The sequence below is a fragment of the Jaculus jaculus genome, chromosome 1, assembly GCF_020740685.1.
Source record: "Jaculus jaculus isolate mJacJac1 chromosome 1, mJacJac1.mat.Y.cur, whole genome shotgun sequence".
Taxonomy (NCBI): domain Eukaryota; kingdom Metazoa; phylum Chordata; class Mammalia; order Rodentia; family Dipodidae; genus Jaculus; species Jaculus jaculus.
In genome coordinates, this window is record NC_059102.1 from 272,768,922 (window position 1) to 272,788,766 (window position 19,845).

The 19,845-nt window shown below is 41.9% G+C and overlaps 1 protein-coding gene across 1 annotated transcript in view; it reads left to right on the top strand.

Moving 5' to 3' along the window:
* The first annotated feature begins 360 nt into the window (after positions 1-360).
* Glg1 (golgi glycoprotein 1) overlaps positions 361-19,845 on the top strand; it is a 124,332-nt gene continuing 104,847 nt past the window's right edge. The window contains exon 1 of the mRNA XM_045142114.1: positions 361-833. Coding sequence (XP_044998049.1) covers positions 375-833 — 459 coding nt within the window. The 5' untranslated portion in view covers positions 361-374. The remainder of the gene's footprint in view (positions 834-19,845) is intronic.

A 19,845-nucleotide genomic window follows, 5' to 3' on the forward strand; every position in this document is an offset into this window, starting at 1 on the left:
CCACTCCCACACACATACAGCTAGTCATTGAACTGGCAACATAATCTACCGGCCATATTGGTTGTGGCAACCTTAATTTCTTTTTTCTTTTTCCTTCCGTGACGACAATCAAGGGTAGAGCACGGTGTTCCTTGCCCAGGCTTTCCAAGCAACCCCCAGCAACTCCTGGACAAGAAAGGCCACGTTCCCGCCCGCCACGTCCAGGGCGTGGACCACTTGGAGAAGGGCCTCCTACCGCGCTCAGCTCGGGACGCCGGGTCGGCGCGCGCGGGGGCGGGGCTCCGCCGAGCTACGCTGGCACACGCCCTGAGGTCCCGCCCCCTCATTTAAATACGCGGCGCCGGCGGCTGCGTCGAGCTCGCCGCGGACCCAAGATGGCGGCGTGTGGACGTGTACGGAGAATGTTCCGCTTGTCGGCGGCGTTGCAGCTGCTGCTGTTGCTGCTGGCGGCAACTGGGGCCCAGAAAGTCCAGGGCGGCCACAGCCAAGGCCAGGGCCCGGGGGCCAACTTTGTGTCGTTCGTAGGTCAGGCTGGAGGCGGTAGTCCGGCGGGGCAGCAGATGCCCCAGCTGCCTCAGTCATCGCTGCTCCAGCAGCAGCAGCAGCAGCAGCAGCAGCAGCAGCAGCAGCAGCAGCCACCTCAGGCGCCGCAGGCTCCTTTCCCCGCCGGGGGACCTCCAGCCCGGCGGGGTGGAGCTGGGCCCAGTGGTACTGGCGGAGGCTGGAAGCTGGCGGAGGAAGAGTCTTGCAGGGAGGACGTGACCCGTGTGTGTCCCAAGCACACCTGGAGCAACAACCTGGCGGTGCTCGAGTGCCTGCAGGACGTGAGGGAGGTGAGGAGGTGGGACCGGCCTGGGAGGGGTTGGGCCTGGTGTGGGCCCGCGGCTGTCGCCGGCCTGCCAGACGCCGATGCCGGTCTACTGCTAGTGCATTCGGGGAAACGGACCCATCCCCCCGCCTCCGCATCCCTTCCTTTCCCCGGCCCTGATTTTTCTGCTAGTTTGCGAGGGTTTGGGACTGTGCACCTGGGCCCCTTGGCCGCAGACCGTGTAGGCCTAAGAACGTGTTTCTGTTTGCTTCAGTCTTTTGTGTGATGCTGTTTTGCAGAGTGGCTCCTCGCCGAAAAATCAGTTTAGGATTTTGCCATCAGTTTAGACCTGGATGATTTGTAGCAACCCAGTTTAAGTGTAAAAAAGAATGGTTGTTATACTTGAGCTGCTAAAAATCGATCTGTTGTTTATTAGCAGTAGATAGTGTTTTAGTTAGGTTAGCCCGGATTCTGTTCTGTAATTCTCAGATCTCTTTATTTACCTGTCACTGAAAGTAATGTATACCTTTATTTTCCTTCCTGTGGTCCCTAAACGCTTGGAAAGTTGCACGCAGCATTTGAACATGTCATACACAAATAACGTTTGTGATTGAGTTATGGGACCTTCCTGAAGTCTGAAAGTAATTTTTTTTTTTTTCCTGGGTTGGTTGGTTTGTAATAGGATCTGCTTTGTAACTCGCCTGTCCTTGAACTGGAGGTTTCCCCCTGCTTCAGACTGTGGTACCACACCCACCCACAAAATAATTTCTAAAAATTTTTTTATTCATTATTTATTTTCAAGGAGAGAGAATGTGAGCAAGAGAACGGGTGTGCCAGGGCCTTCTATCACTGTAAACGAACTCCAGATGCACACACAACTTTGTGCATCTTGCTTTACGTAGATCCTGGGCAATCAAACACCAGCCATCAGGCTTTGCAAGCAACTACCTTTAATGGCTGAGCCATCTCTCCAGTTCTAGATCTGGTGTTGCTTAGTATCATTCAGTTAAAAGGGATAGATAATTTCTTACCAATATTTAGTGCTGCAAACATAAGTTTATATTTGATAATTCTCTTAAGTTTAGGAGCAAATATGACAGGAATACTTTTTCTCCTTTTTTCTGAGGTCGGGTTTCATTCTAGCCCAGGGTGACCTGGAACACATTCTCTAGGCCCAGCCTGGCCTTGAACTCATGCACATCCTCCAACCTAAGCCTCTTGAGTGCAGGGATTAAAGGCATGTGCCACCACACCTGGTCTGTAAAGCTCCCCACTCCTCCCGCCGTGGATGTAGGTAAATAAAATTAGTCCCAAAGGTTGGACAGTAGGAGCTACTGTTTGATATCATTTCATTGTGTCTTCAGAATTATTCAAGGCTATGAGAAGACCACTGGCTTGTAGAAACTTTCTACTCTTGGTTTAGTATAGTATACAAAAAGTAAATCAGGAAAGGAAAAAGCATAATCAGGAGACAGAAAGTTTCTGGAGCCACCAGATATGTAGGATCTTATATGATTTCTTATCTCTAGCTTGAAGAGTAGAAGGGTACTCTTTTGTTCCTTTTTCCTCAGCTTTCCTTTGATAGATCTAGCTAAAATTGCTTTTTTTTTAAAAAAAAGTTTTTTTGAGGTACTATTTCTGATCCAGGTTTTTTTTCCTCTGTCTTTTTTTTTTTAAATTTTTATTAGCATTTTCCATGATTATAAAAAAATATCCCATGGTAATTCCCTCCCCCCCCCCCCGCACTTTCCCATTTGAAATTCCGTTCTCCATCATATTACCTCTCCATCTCAATCATTATACTTACATATATACAATATCAACCTATTAAGTATGATCCAGGTTTTTTTGTTTGTTTGTTTTGTTTTTCAAGGTAGGGTCTTGCGTTAGCCTAGCAATCCTCCTACCTCTGCCTCCAGAGTACTGAGATTTAAAAAAAAAAAAAAAAATTCTCTTTTTTTGCCAGGTGTGGTGGTGCGGGCCTTTAATCCCAGTACTTGGGAGGCATAGATAGGAAGACTGCCATGAGTTTGAGGCCACCCTGAGACTATATAGTTAATTCTAGGTCAGCCTGGTCTAGAGCAAGACCCTAGCTTGAAAAAAGAAAAAAAAAAAGAAAAATATTTTAAATTTTTATTTATGAGAATGCATACAAATGCACATGCACATGCAAGAAAGGGGGAGAGAATTGGCACATCAGGGCCTTAGCCACTGCAAATGAACTGTAGACTTGTGCACCACCTTGTGCATCTGGCTTATGTGGGTTTTGGAGAGTAGAACCAAGGTCCTTAGGCTTCTCAGGCAAGCACCTTAATTGCCAAGCTGTCTCTTCAGCCCCTAACTTTTTAAAAGTATTGTATTTTTATTTAATAGAGAAAGAAAGGGAGAAAGAGGGAGAACGGGTGTGCCATGGCCTCCAGCCACTGCAAATGAATTCTAGACGTGTGGGCCCATTTGTGCATCTGGCTAACGTGGGTCATGGGGAATTGAACCTGGGTCCTTTGGCTTTGCAGGCAAATGACTTAACTGCTGAGCCATCCCTCCAGCCCAATTTTTAAAAAAATATTTGTTTATTTATTAGGGGTAAAGAGAGAGAGAGAATGGGCACACCATGGTCTCCTGCTGCTGCAAATAAACTCCAGACACATACACTACTATGTGCTGCCTCTGGCTTTATTTGGGGGTTGGAGAATGGAACCCAGACCATCAGGCTTTGCAAGCAAAAAGATTGTTGTCTAGCAGGGCATGGTGATAGACTCCTTTAATCCCAGCACTTGGGAGGCAGAGGTAGGAGGATCCCTGTGAGTTTGAGGCCACCCTGAGATTACATATAGTGAATTCCAGATCAGCCTGAGCTAGAATGAGACCCTATCTTGAAGCCCCCCCCCAAAAAAAAGATTATTGTCTATGTAGTTGCTATTAGAATTATGAGATCATGTGAATATTTAAGAGGCAGTTGAGGGGTAGGTAGATGGCTCTATGGATAAAGGACTTGGCATGAAGCTCCAAGCATGTGAGTTTGGCTCCCCAGACATCATGCAGAATTGGAAGCTGTGGCAGGCTTCTATAATCCCAGGACACTGAAAGTGAGAACGGAGAAAGAGACAGGAAAATTTCCCTGGAAACTTGGGAATGATAGCAATGAGCAACAAGGTAAGACCCTGCCTGGAAGGCACCACCAAGCCTAGCAGAAATTTTTTTTGTAGTATTGGAGATTAAACCTGGGGCCTCCTACATGCCAGGCAGGTTCATTATCATAGAGTTAGTCACTAACTGTAATGTCTTTGTTATCTAGCCTATGTAAATTCTATACTCTAAGGGTACTGTTAGGACACATATAGTTTAGTTTCTAAGATTTACATGTGTACTGTCTCCTGTATTTGTATTAATTCAGAGGTAACTACTGGAAAGAATAATACAAACAGCAGTTAATAGAAGCAGTGTCTGACTTTAAGATATAATAATTTTTTTTTTTTGAGATGGTTTGGAATGACCTCTTATACTAACTCTCAGTGGCTGTAAACAGTTAACCACATAATCAAATCATTATTGATCTTCTATTATGCACTTATCATGTGGGAGAACACTAAATTTGAGATACCACCACTGCATACAATTGGTTTGTTAAATGAGATGGTGAGCAAGAAGCAATTATATGAGTGTCAATCACTTGATGTTATGTAGGCAATAAATTGTTTTTTAAAAATATTTTTATTTTTATGATATTTTTTATAATCATGGAAAATGTTAATAAAAATTGAGAGAAAAGTTTTTAAAATATTTTTATTTTTATTTATTTATTTGACAGAAAGAGAGAATGGGCGCGCCAGGGTCTCCAACCACTGCAGACGAATTCCAGATGCATGTGCCCCCTTGCGCATCTGGCTAACGTGGGTCCTAGGAAATCGAACCTGGGTCCTTCAGCTTTGCAGGCAAACCCCTTAACTGCTATGCTCTCTCTCCAGCCCCTCTTTTTTGTTTGCTTTTTGCGAGGTAGGGTTTCACTCTAGCCCAGGATGACCTGGTATTCACTATGTGGTCTCAGGGTGGCCTTGAACTCACAGCGATCCTCCTACCTCTGCCTCCGGAGTGCTGGGATTAAAGTCGTGCACCACCACACCTGGTTCTTTGTCACTCTTTCTGTCTCTGTCTCTGCTTACAAATAAATAGAAAGTATTTTTCAAAAGTTTACTGGAGAGTGTTGAGAATAAAAATGACCTTTTTTTCCCCCCTGTGTGTGTATATGTGCATGAATACGAATGTGCTTGCCTGACAGTGGAAAACCTGATGTCCTGTTCCATTGTTATTCCATTTATTCTTGCTTAAGCTGAGACTGATACTGGGGCTTGCTATTTTTAATTTTTTTTTTTTTTGAGTTAGGGTCTCATTCTTGCCCAGGCTAACCTGGAACTTGCTGTGTAGTTCCAGTCTGGCCTCAAACTCACAGTGATTCTACCTCTGCCTCTCAAGGATTAGGATTAAAGGTGTGAGCTACAATGCCTGACCATAACTTAAAATTTTCATTTAAATAAGAACTGTTTCCTTTTTAAATTTTTATTTATTTATTTTTTTTGGTTTTTCAAGGTTGGGTCTCACTCTAGCCCAGGCTGACCTGGAATTCACTATGGAGTCTCAGGGTGGCCTCTAACTCACAGCGATCCTCCTACCTCTGCCTCCCGAGTGCTGGGATTAAAGGCGTGCGCCACCACGCCCGGCTCTTTTTAAATTTTTAAATCTCACCTGAGCTAAAAATATTTCTCCAAATAATTGAGAGCTATCTGCAAAACAGCAGTGACATTTATGGCCAATACTTAAGAGGTCTCTTAATGAGAGTGCTTTATAGCATATAGTTGCTTAATAATTCATTGACCTGCAGATGGAAATGATGTACTTGAATAGTCTAAAAGAGGAAATGCTACATTTCTAATGTTTTCAAATAAATTTAATCAGAAATAGTATTAACACCTTTTTGTGTATTTGAGATAGTTATGTATCTTTAAAAGAAGCAATTAAGGGCTGGAGAGATGGCTTTAGCAGTTAAGGCACTTGCCTATGATGTCTAAGGACTCATATTTGACCCTCTCTTACTAATTCTCTCTTTCTCTCACATTAAAAAAAGAAAGAAGAAAAAAAGAAGAATTAAATGGCTATCATGGGCTGGAGAGGTGGCGTAGCGGTTCAATTCTCCAGGACCCATGTAAGCCAGATGCACAAGGAGGCACATGTATCTGGAGTTCATTTGCAGTGGCTGGAGGCCATGGCACGCCCATTCTCTCTCTGTCTCTCAAATAAATAAAATAAATATCCTAAAACAAAATTTAAAAAAGGCTATCATACAAATTGATTTTTCATCTGTTGGAAACATTTACTATAAGAATCCTACTAAGTGCAAGACACTATCAGCTCAGTGTTGGGGAATATAAATGATAACAGCATTTATTTACTATTAACTTTTTTCCCTGAGGGCCTCACTCTAGACCAGGCTGACCAGAACTCCTCTGAAGCCCCAGGCTGGCTTTAAGCTCACAGTAATGCTTCTACTTCTGCTTCCTCCTCCCCAGGCTGGGATGAAAGGTGTGCATCACCATGATGAGCAAACTTTTTTTTGTTTGTTTGTTTTTGTTTTGCTTTTTCAAGGTAGGGTTTCACTCCAGCCCAGGCTAACCTGGAATTCACTATGTAGTCTCAGGGTGGCCTTGAACTCATGGCAGTCCTCCTACCTCTGCCTCCGAAGTGCTGGGAATAAAGGAATAAAGGCGTGCGCCAACATGCCAGGCTTTTTTTTTTTTTTTTTGAGGTAGGGTCTCACTCTAGCCCAGGCTGACTTAGAATTCACTGTGTAGTCTCATTGTAGTCTCAGGGCGCCTTGAACTCACAGTGATCCTCCTACCTCAGCCTCCCTGGTGCTGGGATTAAAGGTGTGTGCCTTCACGCCTGGCTTGCAAAGTTTTTAAAAAATATTTTTATTAAAAAAATTTTTTTTTTCAAGGGAGGGTTTACTTTAGTCCAGGCTGACCAAGAGTTCACTCTGTCATCTCTGGGGTGGCCTTGAATTTACAGCAATCCTACCTCTGCCTCCCATGCGCTGGGATTAAAGGCATGCATCAATCACCACACCCGCCCGGCTTGCAAACTAATTTTTTGTTTGCCATGTAGAGAGAGATAGTAGATAGAATGGGCAAGCCAGACTCCAGATACATATGCCACCTTGTGCATCCTGCTTTACATGGGTACTGGGATAATGAACTGGGGTCCTTTGACTTTGCCAGCAAGTGCCTTAACCACTAGGCCATCTTTCTAGCTTCACATTTAAAAAATATTCATTATTTGTTTTTGTGGGCACAAACACCATTTTTGCCATTTTGTGCATGTGGCTTATGTATGTGGCTTGGAAGTTGAACCTGAGTCTGTAGGCTTTGCCTTTAGTCACTGAGTCATCTTTATTTGCAAGGAGAGAGTGTACACACCAATGTGCCAGGGCCTCTGGCCACCTCAAACCATCTCCAGATGCATGTATCTTTTTGTGCATTTGGCTTTACATGGGTACTGGGGAATTGAACCTAGGACATTAGGCTTTTGCAGGCAAGTCCCTTAACCAGGGAGCCATCTCCCTAGCCACATACATAGTTTTTTTTAAAAAAATTTTGTTTGCTTGGTTTTGGTTTTGTGAGACAGGGTGTTACTCTGTAGTTCAGGCTGACCTCAGACTCATTGTTATCTTTCTGCTTCAGCCTCTTGAGTTCTGGGATTATAGGCTTGAGTTGTCCTGCCTACCTACTGCTGCTGCTGCTTATTATTATTTTACAATAGGGTTATTGTATGTTTGTATGGTTTAGACTAAGGTCAAGAGACTAGTAGAGCCAGGCGTGGTGGTACATGCCTTCAGTCCCAGCACTTTGGAGGCATAGGTAGGAGAATTGCTGTGAGTTCAAGGCTGCCCTAAGACTACATAGTGAATTCCAGGTCAGTCTGGGCTGGAGTGAGACCCTACCTCAATAAATAAATAAATATAAAATACAGAAAAAAAACTTGTGTTATACACTGCATCTATGCTGATGTGCTCTATGTGCTCTATGGGCTTTCTGGGTTGTTGGATAGTATCTGTTATACCCTTCCGTCACTCACTGGTTCTTCTTGAGGATGGAGCCTTACTGATTCTGGAGCTTGCAATTTTCTGTTCTCTCCTCCCCCTCAAGCAGATATGTATGGCCACACCTAGCTTTTTTTATTCTAATATTTTATTTTATTTTATTTTATTATTTTTTTTTTTTTTGGTTTTTCGAGGTAGGGTCTCACTCTAGTTCAGGCTGACCTGGAATTCATTATGTAGTCTTAGGGTGGCCTCAAACCCACTGTGATCCTCCTACCTCTGCCTCCTGAGTGCTGGGATTAAAGGCGTGTGCCATCACGCCTGGCTTAATATTTAATTTTTCATTTACTTAAGAGAGAGAAGGGGGGCAATAGGTAAGCAAATGAACTCCAAATGCATGTACCATCTTGTGCATCTGGCTTATGTGGGCCCTGGGGAATTGAACCTGGGTCCTTTGGCTTTGCAGGCAAGCGCCTCAACCACTAAGCCATCTCTCTAGCCCCCAGCTTATTTTATTTTATTATTATTATTTTATTTGAAAGAGGGAGGAAGAGGCAGATAGAGAATGGGTGCTCTCCAGCCACTGCAAATGAACTCCAGATACATGCACCACCTTGTGCATCTGACTTATGTGGATCTTGGGGAGTTGAACCTGGGTCCTTTGGTTTTGCAGGCAAGCTCCTTAACTGCTAAGCCATCTCTGCAGCCCACTCAGCTTTTTTTTTTTTACTTATTATTTTTTTTCATTTTTAAAATTTTTATTAACATTTTCCATGATTATAAAAAACGTCCCATGATAATTCCCTCCCTCCCCCACCCAGCTTTTTAAATGGGTTCTGGAGATTTAAATCCAGGACAGTCTCAGGCCCTTACCTTTTTGTTGTGTGTATAGTGTGAACATGTGGTTTATGCAAGTATGGGTGCAGATGTGTACATCTTGTGTGCTCATGTACAGACTCTAGAGGAAGATGACCACTACTGCTGCTCTTCCATCTTATTTCCCTGAGACAGAGTCACTGAATCTGGAGCTCCCTTTATTTTGGCTGGACTTATTGACAACAGAACCCCAGCAACCCTCCTGTCTCTGGCTCCCTCAGCACTGGGATTAAAAATTGATTTATTTATTATATTCAATGTTTACACAGAGAGAATGGGCATGCTAGGGCCTCTAGCCACTGCAAACGAACTCCAGATGCATGTGCCACCTTGTGCATCTGGTTTATGTGGGTCCTGGGGAATGAAACCAGGGTCCTTTGGGTTTGCAGGCAAATGCCTTACCTGCTAAGCCATCTCTCTAGCCCCAAATTACTATTTTACGTATGTGTGCATATGCATATGGACATGCCAGGGCCTTTTGCCACTGCAACTGGATGCCAGAGGTTTGTGATCTATGTGGGTTGCTTGGGAATTGCTCAGTTCTGTAGGCTTTGCAAGGAAACATCATTAATACTGAGCCATCTTTCCAGCTCATGAATTCTACTTTTCATGTTGATTATATGTTTAATGATATTTAGATGTATTGGGTTTATTAAAATACATGAATAATACCAATTTTATTTTGTCTGGCTGGGGTGGGGGTGTATGCCTAAAATCCCAGCATTCAGGAGACCAAGCCAGGAGGATTGCTGCAAGTTGCAGGCCATCTTAAGCTACAGTATCTATCTCAGCCCTCCGCAGCCAAATAAATGACAAAACATGTTTCTTAATCTTATAAATGGGTGGATTAGATCTTCAGATTGTTTAATCTGTTGTCTGTAAAGGGTGCTTTAGTTTCTTTGATAGGATAATACTACTATGAAATTGAAAAGTGAGTAAGTGACTCATCTTTATTTGGCTAAATCTGTTAAATTTGAAGATTTAAGAACAAATCTCAGGGTTGGAACAATGGCTTAGGACCCTGGTTTCATTCCCCAGTGCCCAAGCAAACAAGTAGACCGGATGCATAAGGTGGTGTGTGCATCTGGAGTGGTGGGAGACCTAGCATGTCATCCCCTTTCTCTCTAATTCTCTTTTTTTGCTTGCAAATAAACAAAATATTTTTTAAAAATAAAGGAAATTTTTCTTGTGAATATGGATTTGAAATACAGAAACCCAAAAGGAGTTAAACTGCTGAGTTGCTATTTTTAAAATTTATTTTTTCAAAGGGGAAAGTGTGGAGGGAGGGGAGGGAGGGAATTACCATGGGATTTTTTTTTTTAATTTTTATTAACATTTTCCATGGTTATAAAATATATCCCATGGTAATTCCCTCCCTCCCCACCCCTACACTTTCCCATTTGAAATTCCATTCTCCATCATATTACCTCCCCATTACAATCATTGTAATTACATATATACAATATCAACCTATTAAGTATCCTCCTCCCTTCCTTTCTCCACCCTTTATGTCTCCTTTTCAACTTACTGGCCTCTGCTACTAAGTATTTTCATTCTCACGCAGAAGCCCAGTCATCTGTAGCTAGGATCCACATATGAGAGAGAACATGTGGCGCTTGGCTTTCTGGGCTTGGGTTACCTCACTTAGTATAATCCTTTCCAGGTCCATCCATTTTTCTGCAAATTTCATAACTTCATTTTTCTTTACCGCTGAGTAGAACTCCATTGTATAAATGTACCACATCTTCATTATCCACTCATCTGTTGAGGGACATCTAGGCTGGTTCCATTTCCCAGCTATTATAAATTGAGCAGCAATAAACATGGTTGAGCATGTACTTCTAAGGAAATGAGATGAGTCCTTTGGATATATGCCTAGGAGCGCTATAGCTGGGTCATATGGTAGTTCAATCTCTAGCTGCTTTAGGAACCTCCACACTGTTTTCCACAATGGCTGGACCAGATTGCATTCCCACCAGCAGTGCAGAAGGGTTCCTTTTTTTCCACATCCCCGCCAACATTTATGATCATTTGTTTTCATGATGGTGGCCAATCTGACAGGAGTGAGATGGAATCTCAATGTAGTTTTAATCTGCATTTCCCTGATGACTAGTGACGTAGAACATTTTTTTAGATGCTTATATGCCATTCGTATTTCTTCCTTTGAGAACTCTCTATTTAGCTCCATAGCCCATTTTTTGATTGGCTTGTTTGATTCCTTATTATTTAACTTTTTGAGTTCTTTGTATATCCTAGATATTAATCCTCTATCAGATATATAGCTGGCGAAGATTTTTTCCCATTCTGTAGGTTGCCTCTTTGCTTTTTTCACTGTGTCCTTTGCGGTGCAAAATCTTTGTAATTTCATTAGGTCCCAGTGGTTAATCTGTGGTTTTATTGCCTGAGCAATTGGGGTTGTATTCAGAAAGTCTTTGCCAAGACCAATATGTTGAAGGGTTTCCCCTACTTTTTCCTCTAGCAGTTTCAAAGTTTCCGGTCTGATGTTAAGGTCTTTAATCCATTTGGACTTAATTCTTGTGCATGGCGAGAGAGAAGAATCTATTTTCATCCTTCTGCAGATATTTATCCAGTTTTCAAACACCATTTGCTGAAGAGGCTGTCTCTTCTCCAGTGAGTATTTTTGGCATTTTTATCGAATATCAGGTGGCTATAGCTACTTGGGCTTACATCTGGGTCCTCTATTCTGTTCCACTGATCTACATGTCTGTTTTTGTGCCAGTACCATGCTGTTTTTGTTACTATGGCTCTGTAGTATAGGTTAAAATCAGGTATGGTGATACCACCAGCCTCTTTTTTGTTGCTCAGTATTATTTTAGATATTTGAGGTTTTTTGTGATTCCAAATGAATTTTTGGATTGTTTTTTCTATTTCCATGAAGAAAGCCTTTGGAATTTTGATAGGGATTGCATTAAATGTGTAGATTGCTTTAGGTAAGATTGCCATTTTCACGATATTGATTCTTCCAATCCAGGAACAAGGGATGTTTCTCCACTTTCTAGTGTCTACTGCAAAGACTTTCTGAATACAACCCCAATTGCTCAGGCAATAAAACCACAGATTAACCACTGGGCTTTTTTTAGTTGGGAGATTATTGATAACTGTTCGGATCTCCATGTTTGTTATAGGTCTATTTAAGTGATTAATCTCATTTTGATTTAATTTAGGTAGGTCATATAGATCAAGGAAATCATCCATTTCTTTCAGATTTTCATACTTTGTGGAGTATATGCTTTTATAGTATGTCCCTATGATTTTTTGAATTTCTCTGGAATCTGTTGTGATGTTACCTTGTTCATCTCTGATTTTATTAATTTGTGTCTCTTCTCTCTTTCTTTTGGTCAGATTTGCTAAGGGTTTATCAATCTTGTTTATCCTTTCAAAGAACCAACTCTTTGTGTCATTAATTCTTTGGATTGTTCTTTCTGTTTCTATTTCATTAATTTCTGCCCTAATCTTTATTATTTCTTCCTGTCTACTAATTTTTGGTTTGCCTTGTTCTTCTTTTTCCAAGGCTTTAAGGCGAAGCATTAGGTCGTTTACTTGCGACCTTTCTAATTTCTTAATATAGGCACTTAAGGCTATAAATTTACCTCTTAGAACTGCCTTCATTGTGTCCCAGAGATTTTGGTATGTTGTGTTCTCATTATCATTTGACTCTATAAATTTTTTGATTTCCTTTTTGATTTCTTCATTGACCCACTCATCATTTAGTAGTGTATTGTTTAGTTTCCATGATTTTGTGTATGCTCTATAGCCTTTCTTGCTACTGATTTGTAGTTTAATTCCATTGTGGTCAGATAGAATGCAAGGAATTATTTCAATTTTCCTGAACTTGTTAATATTTGCTTTGTGTCCTAATATATGGTCTATTTTAGAGAATGTTCCATGTGCTGCTGAAAAGAATGTATATTCTGTAGCCTTTGGATGAAATGTCCTGTATATATCTGTTAGGTCCATTCCTTCTATGACCTATCATTTAGTCCAGATGCCTCTCTGTTTATTCTTTCCCTGGATGACCTGTCAATTGATGAGAGTGGGGTGTTAAAGTCACCCACCACCACTGTGTTTGGTGTTATCTGTGACCTTAGTTCTAATAGTGTTTGTTTGACGAATTTGGGAGCCCCCATGTTAGGTGCATATATGTTTAGGATTGTAATGTCCTCCTGTTGGAGTGTGCCCTTAATCAATATAAAGTGACCTTCCTTATCTTTTTTGGCTAACGTCGGACTAAAGTCTACCCTGTCTGATATTAGGATAGCAACCCCTGCTTGTTTTCTAGGCCCATTTGCTTGAAACACCGTCTTCCAACCTTTCACCCTAAGATAATGTCTATACTTTGTAGAAAGGTGAGTTTCTTGGAGACAACAAATTGTAGGATCCTGCTTTTTAACCCAGTCTGCAAATCTATGTCTTTTCGTTGGGGCATTGAGACCGTTCATATTAAGAGATGTTATTGAAGGGTGTGTATTTATGTTTGCCATTTTTGTGTGTGTGTGTGTGTTACTGGTTCTACCTGTGCTCTCTTCTGTTAACTGGTATTTGAGTATAGCTTGTTTTTTCTAGGTTCCTTATATGTGTGCTTTTCCTTTTGTTCAGCATGGAGGATTCTATCAAGTATTTTCTGTAGAGCTGGTTTTGTCTTCAAATACTCCTTTAACCTGCTTTTGTCATGGAATGTCTTTATTTCTCCATCTATTTGAATGGATAACTTTGCAGGATAAAGTAACCTTGGTTGACAGTTGTTATCTTTCAGAACTTGGAATATATCACTCCAAGCCCTTCTGGCTTTAAAAGTTTGTGTTGAATAATCTGCTGTAATCCTGATGGGCTTGCTTTTGTAGGTAACTTGATTTTTCTCTCTAACTGCTTTCAATATTTTTTCTTTGGTGTGTGTGTTTGGAAGTTTGATTATAATATGGCGAGGGGAGGTTCTTTCTTGGTCTTGTCTGGCTGGGGTTCTAAAGGCTTCTTGTAACTGTATTGGCACCTCTTTCCCAATTTGGGGGAAATTTTCCTCTATGATTTTGTTGAAGATGCCTACTATGCCTCTGGAGTGGAGTTCTTCTCCTTCTACTATGCCCTGAATTCTTATATTGGATCTTTTCATAGTGTCCCGAATATCTTGAAATTCCCACTCATACTTTTCTGTAAGTTTGTCTTTCTCTTTGTTGGACTGCATTAGGTCTGCCACCTGGTCTTCTAGCTTAGATATTCTGTCCTCTCCCTCATCCATCCTACTGGTGAGATTTTCTACAGAGTTTTTTATTTCATTAACTGTGTTCTTCATTGCTAGTAATTCTGACTGGTTTTTCTTTATTATTTCTATTTCCTTATTTATGTCTTGTATTGCCTTCTTTATTTCATTAAATTGGTGTCCTGCCTCTTCTTTGATTCCTTTGATTTCCTCTTTGATTTCTTCTTTGATTGTTTTCATGTGTTCTTTGACTTCTCTGAACATATTTATAATTATTCTTTTGAACTCTTTCTTAGGCATTTCCTCTAACTCTTTCTCACTGGAGGACATTTCTGATGCATTAATACTTTTAGGTGGATTTATATCGTCTTGCTTTTTAGTGTTTCTTGTGTTATAATGTATATATTTTTGCATCTTGGATTAAGTTAATGCTTGGATTTTCTAGCTAGCTGTGTATTCTTAGCTGTATCAATTGGTTTGATGTAATATATTTTCAGGGTAGGACCTTAAGGTATTAGGTGTGGCTCTTAAGACTCTCAGAGTATCTACAAAGATGTTCTTAGGGGTTGAGTTTCCCTGCTATAGGAGTATTCAAGCAGGCTGAGTGGAATAAAATACAGGTAGATTCTAAAATTTAACTAAACACTGTACACATTCAATCAAAGACAGCCCGGAATATGTATGCAAGAGTAGTTATTATAATGACCAGATCCTCTATCAACAAAGAGGTTTAGATTTCTGGTCTGTTGAGGGATCCAAGTCAGCTTGTGACCAAGTGAGACCCTTCCCTGGTGCAATCCCAGTTACCTTGGGTGATTTTGGTCTCAGTCAAGTTGCTCCATGGGTCGTCGGGCTGCTGTTCTGATTTCTGGAGCTGGGCACTTGCTTTTCCTACGGGGCAAACCGAGCCGCTGCTGCTGCCTCTGCTGCTGCTGTAGCTGCCACCACCGGAGCCACCACCGCTGCTGAAGCTGCCGCTGCCGTGTCCACCGCCGCTGCTCCCCCCGAAGCCGCTGCTGCGGGATCTGCCGCCGCTGCCGCTCCTGGGTCCGCTGCTGCTGGGGCCGCTGGTACCGGTGCTGGAGCCGCTGAAGTTGCTGCCGAACTCTGCTCCTGCTTGGGTCCCGCTGTCAGCCCAAGTTGGCGTGGCCGGTCCCGGGCCGCTGCTGTGTTCGCTGGAGCTGGGTTCAGGCGTTGGGGGAGGGGAGGGAGCCGCGGCTGCTCTGGTTGTCTCGCTGCTCCACGTGTTCTTCTACCTCGCAGTCTTCTCCGCTGCTTGCTGCCGCTCTCCCCTCACGTTTCCCGAGTTGCGGAGAGTACGGTGTGAGGGGAAAATCCCGCACCTGGCTTGTCCTGCGGCTCGAGCCGAGAGTCTGGCGGCTTTCTGCTGCGCCCCGGCCATGGTGGTTGGCTGAGCTGCCGGAGCCGCTTTTCCCACCTGTGCAGGCTCTGGATGCTCTATAACTCTTCTACTTCTCCGCTGCCGCCTCAATTTCCTATACACCTCACTTTTTAGTAAAAGTGTGTATTTTGCTGAGTTTTTTTGGTCTTATTCCCCCCTAGGCTGCTTTGGCGTGGTACCTACGCCGCCATCTTAACCGGAAGTCTGGGATTTTTTTTTTTTTTATAATCATGGAAAATGCTAATAAAAATTTTAAAAATTAAAAAAAATTATTTAATTTAATTTTATTTATTTGAGAATGAGGTAGAGGGAGAGAGTGAGAAAGGGGGAGATAATGGGTATGCCAAAGCCTCCAGCCCCTGCAAATAAACTCTAGACACATGTGCCACCTTTCACATCTGGTTTATATGGGTTCTGGGGGATCAAACTTGAGTCCTTTGGTTTTTCAGGCAAACGCCTTAACCACTAAGCCACCTCAAGCCCCTAAGATGCTGTTTTACTTTATTTTGTTTTTGTTTTTATTGTATTTATTTAAGAAAACGAAAGAGGCAGAGAGCAAGCGAGCGAGAGAGAGAGAGAAATAATATGAATAGGCGCTCCAGGGCTTCCAGCCACTGCAAATGAACTCCAGATGCATACACCACCTTGTGCATCTGGCTTATGTGGGTCCTGAGGAATTGAACAGAGGTCCTTTGGCTTTGCAGGCAAACGCTTTAACTGCTAAACCATCTCTCCAGCCCCGAGGTGCTTTTTTTTTTTTTGATTTTCAAGGTAGGGTTTCACTCTTGAGATGTTATTTTAATGCACAGACCCACATAGTGGAGATGGTAAAAATACAGAAATTCGAAATTCAAAAGGAGTTAAATTGCTGAGTTGCTGTTTTTTTGTTTTTTTTTCCTTCCCCATGGTAGGCTCTTAGTGTAGCCCAGGCTGACCTGGAATTCGCAATGTAGTTTCAGGGTGGCCTTGAACTCACTGCGATCCTCCTACCTCTGTCTCCCAACTTCTGGAATTAAAAGCTTGTGCCACCACACCTGGCTGAGTTGCTATTTTTTAAATTTTATTTTATTTTTTCAAATTTTTATTAATAACTTCCATGATTATAAAAAATATCCCATGGTAATACCTTTTCTCCCCCCACTTTCCCCTTTGTAATTTCATTCTCCATCATATCCCCTCCCCATCTCAATCAGTCTCTCTTTTATTTTGATGTCATGATCTTTTCCTCCTCTTGTGATGGTCTTGTGTAGGTAGTATCATGCACTGTGAAGTCATGGATGTCCAGGCCATTTTGTATCTAGGGGCAGCATGTTGTAAGGAGTCCTACCCTTCCTTTGGCTCTTACATTCTTTCTGCCACCTCTTCTGCATTAGACCCTGAACCTTGGAAGGTGTTATTTTATTTTATTTGAGAAAGGGAAAGAGGTAGAGAGAGACAGACAAAGTGGAAGTGGATGGGTATGTCAGGGCCTCCAACCCCTGCAAACAAACTCCAGACGCATGTGCAGCCTTGTGCATCTGGCTTATGTGAGTCCTAGGGCATCAAATCTGGTTTCTTTGGCTTTGGAGGCAAATGCCTTAACTGCTGAGCCATCTTTCCACTCCCTCCCTCCTTTTGTTTCCTGAGGAAGGGTTTCAGACTAGCCCAGACTGGCCTTGAACTCACAGTGATCCTTGTACTTTAATCATTTTTTTTTATTTCAAATTTTTATAAACAACTTCCATGATTATAAAAAATATCCCATGGTAATACCCTCCCTCTCCCAACTTTCCCCTTTGAAACTCCATTCTCCATCATATTCCTGCCTCATCTCATTCAGTCTCTCTTTTATTTTGATGTCATGATCTTTTCCTCCTCTTATAATGGTCTTGCGTAGGTAATGTCAGGCACTGAGGTCATGGATATCCAGGCCATTTTATGTCTGGAGGGAGCACATTGTATGGAATCCTACCCTTCCTTTGGCTCTTACATTCTTTCCGCCACCTCTTCCACATTAGACCCTGAGCCTTGGAAGGTGTGATGGAGATGTTCAGTACTGAGCACTCTGCTCACTTCTTTCCAGCAGCGTGATACCTTCTGAGTCATCCCAAGGTCACTGCCATCTGAAAAGAGAAGATTATCTACCAACAGTGAGAGTAGCATTAATATAAGGGTATGAACATTAACAGAAATGCTTACTGGGCAGTTTGATAAGCATAGTATATACATTTAGCCAGACAACAGAAGATGTTACACCTCTAGGGCTAATGACTACCCCTGTTTTAAGTTTTCAGTATCAGGGATGTATTCCCTTCCATGGAGCGGGCCTCCAGTCCAATTAGAGGGCAGTTGGTTTCCACCATGACAGACGTGCTGCTATTGTACCCGTTGGCTCATTTGGCCTGAGTGGCCAAATACAAGGCTTGCAGTGACCACTGTTGAATATCTTCACTGATAATTTCTCTCTCCCATTGAACTGCATGCAACATGGCTTCTTTCAGCTTTCTGTCAGCTGGTCTACATGGAGGAGGTTATCAGCTCAGTTCCAGCAGGATTTCTCAGTGGCCTTCCAGCCCAAGTATGTGGAGTCTTCAGTAATAGGGTCTTACCATCTATTCCTGGTGGGAAACCAAAGGCCTTAGCAATGGCCTGTAATGTTTTGGGGGCATCAGGGACCTCCGTGGCCAACAACTCATTAGAAGGTATTCCATCCCTGGCACTGAAAATTTTCTAGTAATAATCTATGGCTCCTGAGTGTTCCATTGTCCAAAAAAGTAGGTTTCCATATGATTTATGTATATCCTCTTAGATTTTGATTAGCCCTTCCTCCACTTTTCCTTTACTCAGTCTCTTCCCCTGACCTCACTTGGGCCTTTTCACCCCCATTAATCTATTCTTCTACTTAACATATACAATACCATCCTATTAAGTACCCTCCTCCCTTCCTTTCTCTTCCCTTTGTATCTCTTTTCTAGCTTACTGGCCTTTGCTACTGAGTTTTCTTCCTACTCACACAGAAGTCCAGTCATCTGTAGCTAGGATCCACATAGGAGAGAAAACATGCAACGCTTGCCTTTCTGGGCCTGGGTTACCTCACTTAGTATAATCCTTTCCAGATCCATCCATTTTTCTGCAAGTTTCATAACTTCATTTTTCTTTACCACTGAGTAGAACTCCCTTGTATAAATGTGCCATATCTTCATTATCTACTCATGAGTTGAGGGAAATCTGGGCTGGTTCCATTTCCCAGCTATTGTGAATTGAGCGGCAATAAACATGGTTGAGCAAATATTTCTAAGGTAATGAGATGAATCCTTAGGATATATTCCTAGGAATACTGTAGCTGAGTCATAGTAGATCTATTTTTAGCTGTCTTAGGAACCTCCACACTGATTTCCAGTATGGCTGGACCAGATTGCATTCCCACCAACAGTGTAGAAGGGTTCCCCTTTTTCCATATCCTCGCCAGCATTTATGGTCATTTGTTTTCATGATGGTAGCCAAACTGACAGGAGTGAGAGGGATGTAGAACATTCTTTTTAGATGCTTATATGCCATCCATATTTCTTCTTTTGAGAACTGTTTAGTTTCATAGGCTATTTTTTAATTGGGTGGTTTGATTTCTTATTGTTTAATTTTTTGAGTTCTTTGTATATCCTAGATATTAATCCTCTATTAGATGTATAGCTGGCAAAGATTTTTTCCCATTTTTTAGGTTGCCTCTTTTTTTTTTTTTTTTCTATTTACAGTGCTTTTGCCATACAAAAGCTTGTAATTTCATTAGGTTCCAGTGATTAATCTGGGTTGTATTGCCTAGGCAATTTGGGTTATATTCAGAAAGTCCTTGGCAAGACCAATATGTGTAAGGGTTTCCCCTACTTTTTTCTCTAGCCATTTCAAAGTTTCAGATCTGATATTTAGGTCTTTGATCCATTTAGACTTAATTCTTGTGCATGGAGAGAGAGAAGGATCTATTTTCATCCTTCTACAGATACATATCCAGTTTTCCCAGCACTATTTGCTGAAGAAGCTGTCCTTCAGTGAATATTTTTGGCATTTTTGCCAAAGATCAGGGGGCTATATAGCTACCTGGACTTACATCTGGGTCCTCTATTCTTATCTACACATATGCTTTTGTGCCAGTACCATGCTGTTTTTGTTACTGTGGCTCTGTAGTGCAGGTTAAAATCAAGCATGGTGATACCACCACCCTTATTTTTGTTGCTCAAAATTGTTTTAGATATTTGAGATTTTTTGTGATACCAAATGAATTTTTGGATTTTTTTTTTCTATTTTCATGAAGAATGCTATTGGTACTTTAATCAATTGTTTTAATATTTTTTTTTTTATTTACTTGAGAGAGAGAACAAAGCAGAGGAAGAGAAAGAAAGAAAGAGTGGGAGTGCGCTGCAAACAAACTCCAGATGCATGCACCACCTTGTGCATCTGGCTTACGTGGATCCTAAGGAATCGAA